The sequence below is a fragment of the Coregonus clupeaformis genome, unplaced genomic scaffold, assembly GCF_020615455.1.
Source record: "Coregonus clupeaformis isolate EN_2021a unplaced genomic scaffold, ASM2061545v1 scaf2321, whole genome shotgun sequence".
In the NCBI taxonomy this organism is placed as follows: domain Eukaryota; kingdom Metazoa; phylum Chordata; class Actinopteri; order Salmoniformes; family Salmonidae; genus Coregonus; species Coregonus clupeaformis.
This window is the reverse complement of record NW_025535775.1, coordinates 71,957-81,481: the sequence shown is the minus strand read 5'-3', so window position 1 is coordinate 81,481 and position 9,525 is coordinate 71,957. Positions and strand designations below refer to the sequence as shown.

Genomic DNA, 9,525 nt, shown 5'->3' with positions numbered 1-9,525 from the left:
ACAGTTGCTGGTATTTTGACCCATTCCTCCATGCAGATCTCCTCTAGAGCAGTGATGTTTTGGGGCTGTCGCTGGGCAACACGGACTTTCAACTCCCTCCAAAGATTTTCTATGGGGTTGAGATCTGGAGACTGGCTAGGCCACTCCAGGACCTTGAAATGCTTCTTACGAAGCCACTCCTTCGTTGCCCGGGCGGTGTGTTTGGGATCATTGTCATGCTGAAAGACCCAGCCACGTTTCATCTTCAATGCCCTTGCTGATGGAAGGAGGTTTTCACTCAAAATCTCACAATACATGGCCCCATTCATTCTTTCCTTTACACGGATCAGTCGTCCTGGTCCCTTTGCAGAAAAAACAGCCCCCAAAGCATGATGTTTCCACCCCCATGCTTCACAGTAGGTATGGTGTTCTTTGGATGCAACTCAGCATTCTTTGTCCTCCAAACACGACGAGTTGAGTTTTTACCAAAAAGTTATATTTTGGTTTCATCTGACCATATGACATTCCTCCCAATCCTCTTCTGGATCATCCAAATGCACTCTAGCAAACTTCAGACGGGCCTGGACATGTACTGGCTTAAGCAGGGGGACACGTCTGGCACTGCAGGATTTGCGTCCCTGGCGGCGTAGTGTGTTACTGATGGTAGGCTTTGTTACTTTGGTCCCAGCTCTCTGCAGGTCATTCACTAGGTCCCCCCGTGTGGTTCTGGGATTTTTGCTCACCGTTCTTGTGGTCATTTTGACCCCACGGGGTGAGATCTTACGTGGAGCCCCAGATCGAGGGAGATTATCAGTGGTCTTGTATGTCTTCCATTTCCTAATAATTGCTCCCACAGTTGATTTCTTCAAAACAAGCTGCTTACCTATTGCAGATTCAGTCTTCCCAGCCTGGTGCAGGTCTACAATTTTGTTTCTGGTGTCCTTTGACAGCTCTTTGGTCTTGGCCATAGTGGAGTTTGGAGTGTGACAGTTTGAGATTGTGGACAGGTGTCTTTTATACTGATAACAAGTTCAAACAGGTGCCATTAATACAGGTAACGAGTGGAGGACAGAGGAGCCTCTTAAAGAAGAAGTTACAGGTCTGTGAGAGCCAGAAATCTTGCTTGTTTGTAGGTGATCAAATACCTATTTTCCACCATAATTTGCAAATAAATTCATAAAAAATCCTACAATGTGATTTTCTGGATTCTTTTTTTCTCAATTTGTCTGTCATAGTTGACGTGTACCTATGATGAAAATTACAGGCCTCTCTCATCTTTTTAAGTGGGAGAACTTGCACAATTGGTGGCTGACTAAATAATTTTTCCCCCACTGTATGTAGTGTTACATTAATAGGTCCCTATGGGAATTATTTATACAGTCAGTGTACTGTAGTACATCGCCGTAGAGATAGTAAAGTGCTGTCATAGAGATATCTGTTGGAGTGTCACACTAATAATGCATCTCCCACGGGGAATGCTCTTGTGTTGTGTGTGCTGATACTGGTTAAGGCAGGCAGAGAGGTGAGGTAATGGTAAAGGGGTGTTGATAGCGTGACAAGAGCCTTGCTTCCCCCTTCTCCCCTGTTCATCTCTCCCTCTCCAGGGGGAACACACACACACCCTCCCCCTCTCTCTCTCCGGTGGGTGTACATCAGAGCCTGGCTGAGCCCCACCTGTTCCTGTCCCAGGATGATCACCCCTCCAGGTTTAATTGGGTGCCAGGGGGCCAGGTTCTCCCCAGTGCCCAGCCTCTCCCCGTCCTGGTATGCCTCCCAGAATCCATCCCGCGTCGTCCAGGTGATGCAGATGTGGTGCCAGCGGCCGTCACTCACCGACAGGGGCAGCTGGGCCACCTGGGTAAGAGGGGCGAGATGGGCAGTAGAACGTTAGATGGGATACACTTCTAATTGTAAGTCGCTCTGGATAAGAGCATCTGCTAAATGACAGAAATGTAAATGTAAAAGGGGCAAAGAGGGTAAGAGGGGCAAGGAGGGTAATTCATGTTAGAGGTGCTATACTAACAGGGGCAAAAGGGGCAAGAGAATACCTGTGTTTATTCTGTTGAGCCTTTTGTCTTTGTGTGGTGAATCTTAACTTCCACTTAAGTCAAATTTTCACTTAGTCATGCATGGATGTCTATGGGAGACTTAGAAGAACATCACTCAAGTGAAGGATAGGATTCCCCTTAAGAGCTTATTTTAGACTTTACTATCAGGTAGAATATCACAGGGCAGATAGGGCAATAGAGCTCAAGTTGAACCGTACAATCTGGCATAAGAGTCAAGAGAGCACAAATGCTTTACTTTCTAACCTCACAGAGACTATATACAGTGGGGAAAAAAAGTATTTAGTCAGCCACCAATTGTGCATGTTCTCCCACTTAAAAAGATGAGAGAGGCCTGTAATTTTCATCATAGGTACAAGTCAACTATGACAGACAAAATTAGAAAAAAAAATCCAGAAAATCACATTGTAGGATTTTTAATGAATTTATTTGCAAATTATGGTGGAAAATAAGTATTTGGTCAATAACAAAAGTTTCTCAATACTTTGTTATATACCCTTTGTTGGCAATGACACAGGTCAAACGTTTTCTGTAAGTCTTCACAAGGTTTTCACACACTGTTGCTGGTATTTTAGCCCATTCCTCCATGCAGATCTCCTCTAGAGCAGTGATGTTTTGTGGCTGTTGCTGGGCAACACGGACTTTCAACTCCCTCCAAAGATTTTCTATGGGGTTGAGATCTGGAGACTGGCTAGGCCACTCCAGGACCTTGAAAGGCTTCTTACGAAGCCACTCCTTCGTTGCCCGGGCGGTGTGTTTGGGATCATTGTCATGCTGAAAGACCCAGCCATGTTTCATCTTCAATGCCCTTGCTGATGGAAGGAGGTTTTCACTCAAAATCTCACGATACATGGCCCCATTCATTCTTTCCTTTAAGCTAATCAGTCGTCCTGGTCCCTTTGCAGAAAAACAGCCCCAAAGCATGATGTTTCCACCCCCATGCTTCACAGTAGGTATGGTGTTCTTTGGATGCAACTCAGCATTCTTTGTCCTCCAAACACGACAAGTTGAGTTTTTACCAAAAAGTTCTATTTTGGTTTCATCTGACCATATGACATTCTCCCAATCCTCTTCTGGATCATCCAAATGCACTCTAGCAAACTTCAGACGGGCCTGGACATGTACTGGCTTAAGCAGGGGGACACGTCTTGCACTGCAGGATTTGAGTCCCTGGCGGCGTAGTGTGTTACTGATGGTAGGCTTTGTTACTTTGGTCCCAGCTCTCTGCAGGTCATTCACTAGGTCCCCCGTGTGGTTCTGGGATTTTGCTCACCGTTCTTGTGATCATTTTGACCCCAAGGGGTGAGATCTTGCGTGGAGCCCCAGATCGAGGGGAGATTATCAGTGGTCTTGTATGTCTTCCATTTCCTAATAATTGCTCCCACAGTTGATTTCTTCAAACCAAGCTGCTTACCTATTGCAGATTCAGTCTTCCCAGCCTGGTGCAGGTCTACAATTTTGTTTCTGGTGTCCTTTGACAGCTCTTTGGTCTTGGCCATAGTGGAGTTTGGAGTGTGACTGTTTGAGGTTGTGGACAGGTGTCTTTTATACTGATAACAAGTTCAAACAGGTGCCATTAATACAGGTAACGAGTGGAGGACAGAGGAGCCTCTTAAAGAAGAAGTTACAGGTCTGTAAGAGCCAGAAATCTTGCTTGTTTGTAGGTGACCAAATACTTATTTTCCACCATAATTTGCAAATAAATTCATAAAAAATCCTACAATGTGATTTTCTGGAATTTTTTTCCTCAATTTGTCTGTCATAGTTGACGTGTACCTATGATAAAAATTACAGGCCTCTCTCATCTTTTTAAGTGGGAGAACTTGCACAATTGGTGGCTGACTAAATACTTTTTTTCCCCACTGTATCACTGGGCAGATGGCACAATGAAGCTTTGACTGAGACACACAACACAGGGCCAAATAGAGCAAGACAACACCAGCACTTCACAAATAGTTTATAAAGAGTAAAGTGACATAGGGGCAATATACTGTAGAAATTGCAGTCATATGGGATTGCACTTCGAAAACAAGACCAGAAAGAAATAGCACAGGTTACGAAAGGTTACAACATCAGCACTTTACCCAGACTTTACAATGACATCATGGCCCACAGAGGATTCAGCATAGGGGAGAATGGAAGTGGAAGTCATTAGCTTTATATAGAGGTTATATAGGAGCCATAGAGACCATGACACACTCTGTCACAGAGGCTACTACCAACAATTTCCTGTCTGCTCTTAATCCCTCCCATGAGAAACTAGACCCTTGACCTTCAAAGGTGTTCCAGCATGTCACATTTACACTAAAGCCAATCAGCCAGAGCATTGATACTGTGGAAAATCCAGGACCTAATTACTGCCCTCTAATAATATCCCTGAGCCTTAGTCAACCTGAGGACACTAGGTCTGATATCATACCCAGAGCCAGGAGTTTCTCCCTGACCGTGTGAGCTGGATAAATCTAATTTTGGAGCACTAGAGCATTTGCACGAGATGAATGGTGTACCATTGCCAAAAGAACATGGTGTAACATTCTAACTTTAAATTGTTGATTAGATTACCAGGAATCACCATGCAGGCCTGGGTCGTGTTCGTTAGGTTTTAAAACATTTTGCAACGAAAATGTGTGTTATATTCATGATTTCATCCTCTCTCACACATACACTCTCTGACCCTCTGTTTCCTCCTCTCTCACTCTCACTTTCACTGGTTCCTCTATTCTCTGGTGCTGTATTGCTTCCCTCTTCCCATCTCATGCTCTCTCTCTCTCTCTCTCTCTCTCTCTCTCTCTCTCTCTCTCTCTCTCTCTCTCTCTCTCTCTCTCTCTCTCTCTCTCTCTCTCTCTCTCTCTCTCTCTCTCTCTCTCCCCTTCGCTCTCCTTCTCTTTCTTTCTAGTGTTTGTCTGACATACACACATGTATAATGCATGGTGAAACCAGAGCTGTGGGGAAAACTGCCTCTGCCAATAAACCAGATGGCCAACACAAATCCAAATCCAACCCCATAACCGAAGAAAACCCACCCCACTTCACTTCAGCCAAACTCAATTCCCTCTGAGCCCCTAGGTTCAGTTATCCAGCAGTAGCGCACAGAAAAAAAAACTATTCGCGTTGTCTATCCAAACACCACGATTGCCATGGTTGTATTCCTTTGAAGACAGAAACCAATGAAATATTAATTGTAGCTTCTTTTTGAGCATATTGGAAATTCTTCAAAAAAGTCTTCCTTCAAAAAGCTTTGGTTAACAAGGGGGGAAAGTGTCTAATTCTCAGTATTAAATGTAAATATTGAAGCGACCTTAAGCCAACCTAGCACCTTCGACAAGAGGTGTGGGCCTCTTGGTGTAACGGCTAAGGTGTTGGGTGGATAGTCGCTAGACCCAGGTTCAAGTTCCTGTTGGGTCTACTCCCTGAAAACAGCTGCAATATAGACTACAGCAGAGGTATGGCTTAAGGACTACAACATGACTCTACATCAACACCATTTCAGTTACTTTTCTGTGCTGGCTTTATTGTTCTGTGTCTATTCAATCGTCATAGTTTGTTATTGTAATAGAACATGCACAATGATACAAGCTCAACTGTAACCAAGTTCTTTAGAGTAAATTAGTATTTTGTCGCCGTAGCCCAGGAGTTGTTTTTGGAATGGACAATCAATAAAAGACTAGGACTTACTTTGTCGTTGACCAACAGCTCTATGGGGTTGTTGCCCCACTCAATGAGCACGATCTCATTGGCCTGTCCTGGCACCCCGTAGGAGAAGGGGGTTCCTATACCAGGACTGGCGCTGGACTTCAGCCACATACACACTGTGAAGGCATACATCTCAGGGAGACTCTTCTTGATGCGTCCGTACAGGTAGTTGGTGCGCAGGGGGAGAGACACCTTGAAATCCTCGGGTGACTTAAATGCGTTGTTACCTGAAGACAAACAGAGGTGTGGAAATGATTAGATAATGATAATCATCGGTCATGACCTGCACTGTTGACATACACCACTGTGTCTGCCCACATAGGGGGCTCTTATCGGACCATTGGTGGCTGTGGGCCACCTCACTATTGTAAGCAAGTCGATATCAGACTGTGTCTGCAGCCGATGATAGTAGTAGCCCAACAGTGCACCGTCCAAAGTAGACAGACAGCCTTCCACTGTTAGTAGTGTCTACTACCACTGTTGGCCCACTATATAGCTAATGAGCAAGAATGGGTAGTGGGCCGTTGACTTTGACGATGTTGGACTGTCGTAAATTGGATGTAAGGGTTGGATGTTGGTGATGGTCATGGTGATGGTGATGGTCATGGTGATGGTGATGGTCATGGTGATGATGATGATGACAGTGGTGGTCGGTGCCGTTTAAGATGAGGGAGGATGATAAACAAATTTATCAGCATGGCCTTATTTCTATTACAGCATACTGAATGACTGTCATTCATATTCCATTCACCCAGTTCAATGTAACATCGTTAGGTTTAGGCTACTACATGATACTCAAATTTTCCCTATACCCATCATGAGGTTGATACAACCTAGCCTATGAATGAAAGTTTACAACATAGGTACACACAGGTCAAGAGAAAGATTTGAGGTGACAGACAGTGACACACTCTTGCCTGCATCTAGCTGATCTAGGGTGTAATCATTAGTCCAACAGTTGCAAACAAGAGTTTCTATTGGACAAATTCAGGTATGTTTATCCCCGTTTCGTTCCATTTGCTTCTGTTTGCTTCATTTGGCGGAATGAATACATCCCTGATCACACGCAAAAAGTTACCTTGACTTGGAAGAGTTCCAGGGTTGGATAGTCATAGCCAGCTAGCTAACATACTGTGGCATCCCTCTGTTTGAGTCGGGTGTTTGAGTACGCTAAACTAGCTAGCTGCATTTGCTAGCTACAGTGGCTTGCGAAAGTATTCACCCCCCTTGGCATTTTTCCTATTTTGTTGTCTTACAACCTGGAATTTAAATGGATTTTTTTGGGGGTTTGTATCATTTGATTCACACAACATGCCTGCCACTTTGAAGATGCAAAATATTTTTTCTTGTGAAACAAACAAGAAATAAGACAAAAAAACAGAAACCTTGAGCGTGCATAACTATTCACCCACCAAAGTCAATACTTTGTAGAGCCACCTTTTGCAGCAATTACAGCTGCAAGTCTCTTGGGGTATGTCTCTATAAGCTTGGCACATCTAGCCACTGGGATCTTTGCCCATTCTTCAAGGCAAAACTGCTCCAGCTCATTCAAGTTGGATGGGTTCCGCTGGTGTACAGCAATCTTTAATTCATACCACAGATTCTCAATTGGATTGAGGTCTGGGCTTTGACTAGGCCATTCCAAGACATTTAAATGTTTCCCCTTAAACCACTCGAGTGTTGCTATTGCAGTATGCTTAGGGTCATTGTCCTGCTGGAAGGTGAACCTCCGTCCCACTCTCAAAATCTGGAAGACTGAAACAGGTTTCCCTCAAGAATTTCCCTGTATTTAGTGCCATCCATCATTCCTTCAATTCTGACCAGTTTCCCAGTCCCTGCCGATGAAAAACATCCGCACAGCATGATGATGACATCACCATGCTTCACTGTGGGGATGGTGTTCTCGGGGTGATGAGAGGTGTTGGGTTTGCGCCAGGCATAGCGTTTTCCTTGATGGCCAAAAAGCTCAATTTTAGTCTCATCTGACCAGAGTACCTTCTTCCATATGTTTGGGGAGTCTCTCACATGCCTTTTGGCGAACACCAAACGTGTTTGCTTATTTTTTTATTTAAGCAATGGCTTTTTCCTGGCCACTCTTACGTAAAGCCCAGCTCTGTGGAGTGTACGACTTAAAGTGGATCTATGGACAGATACTCCAATCTCCGCTGTGGAGCTTTGCAGCTCCTTCAGGGTTATCTTTGGACTCTTTGTTGTCTCTGATTAATGCCCTCCTTGCCTGGTCCGTGAGTTTTGGTGGGCGGCCCTCTCTTGGCAGGTTTGTTGTGGTGCCATATTCTTTCAATTTTTTAAATAATGGATTTAATGGTGCTCCGTGGGATGTTCAAAGTTTCTGATATTTTTTTATAACCCAACCCTGATCTGTACTTCTCCACAACTTTGTCCCTGACCTGTTTGGAGAGCTACTTGGTCTTCATGGTGCCGTTTGCTTGGTGGTGCCCCTTGCTTAGTGGTGTTGCAGACTCTTTGACCTTTCAGAACAGGTGTATACAGTGAGGGGAAAAAAGTATTTGATCCCCTGCTAATTTTGTACGTTTGCCCACTGACAAAGAAATGATCAGTCTATAATTTTAATGGTAGGTTTATTTGAACAGTGAGAGACAGAATAACAACAAAATAATCCAGAAAAACGCATGTCAAAAATGTTAGAAATTGATTTGCATTTTAATGAGGGAAATAAGTATTTGACCCCCTCTCAATCAGAAAGATTTCTGGCTCCCAGGTGAAGAGCCTGACCCCTCGTTGGGCGACATGACGTCCCCACCGCTCCACTCCTGGTCCACTCTAGGTATTGTACCACCTGGTATCTTTGTATCTTTTTGTCAGTAACAACATCAGTCGGTTCTCATGCATGCCCAATGATATACAGTGGGGGAAAAAAGTATTTAGTCAGCCACCAATTGTGCAAGTTCTCCCACTTAAAAAGATGAGAGAGGCCTGTAATTTTCATCATAGGTACACGTCAACTATGCCAGACAAAATGAGGAAAAAAAATCCAGAAAATCACATTGTAGGATTTTTAATGAATTTATTTGCAAATTATGGTGGAAAATAAGTATTTGGTCAATAACAAAAGTTACTCAATACTTTGTTATATACCCTTTGTTGGCAATGACACAGGTCAAACGTTTTCTGTAAGTCTTCACAAGGTTTTCACACACTGTTGCTGGTATTTTGGCCCATTCCTCCATGCAGATCTCCTCTAGAGCAGTGATGTTTTGGGGCTGTCGCTGGGCAACACAGACTTTCAACTCCCTCCAAAGATTTTCTATGGGGTTGAGATCTGGAGACTGGCTAGGCCACTCCAGGACCTTGAAATGCTTCTTACGAAGCCACTCCTTCGTTGCCCGGGGCGGTGTGTTTGGGATCATTGTCATGCTGAAAGACCCAGCCACGTTTCATCTTCAATGCCCTTGCTGATGGAAGGAGGTTTTCACTCAAAATCTCACGATACATGGCCCCATTCATTCTTTCCTTTACACGGATCAGTCGTCCTGGTCCCTTTGCAGAAAAACAGCCCCAAAGCATGATGTTTCCACCCCCCATGCTTCACAGTAGGTATGGTGTTCTTTGGATGCAACTCAGCATTCTTTGTCCTCCAAACACGACGAGTTGAGTATTTACCAAAAAAGTTATATTTTGGTTTCATCTTACCATATGACATCCTCTTCTGGATCATCCAAATGCACTCTAGCAAACTTCAGACGGGCCTGGACATGTACTGGCTTAAGCAGGGGGGCACGTCTGGCACTGCAGGATTTGAGTCCCT

General features: G+C 44.3%; 1 protein-coding gene across 1 annotated transcript in view; it reads right to left on the bottom strand.

The window, feature by feature from the left end:
- Positions 1 to 1,653: 1,653 nt before the first annotated feature.
- The window catches only part of LOC121566174 (neuronal pentraxin-2-like), a gene marked incomplete at its 3' end in the record, with an annotated part of 70,927 nt that continues 63,055 nt past the window's right edge, over positions 1,654 to 9,525 (bottom strand). Inside the window, exons 5-6 of the mRNA XM_045219370.1 lie at positions 5,721 to 5,965; positions 1,654 to 1,833 (exon numbers count right to left, since the gene is read on the bottom strand). Of these exons, the coding sequence (XP_045075305.1) occupies positions 1,654 to 1,833; positions 5,721 to 5,965 (425 nt within the window). The remainder of the gene's footprint in view (positions 1,834 to 5,720; positions 5,966 to 9,525) is intronic.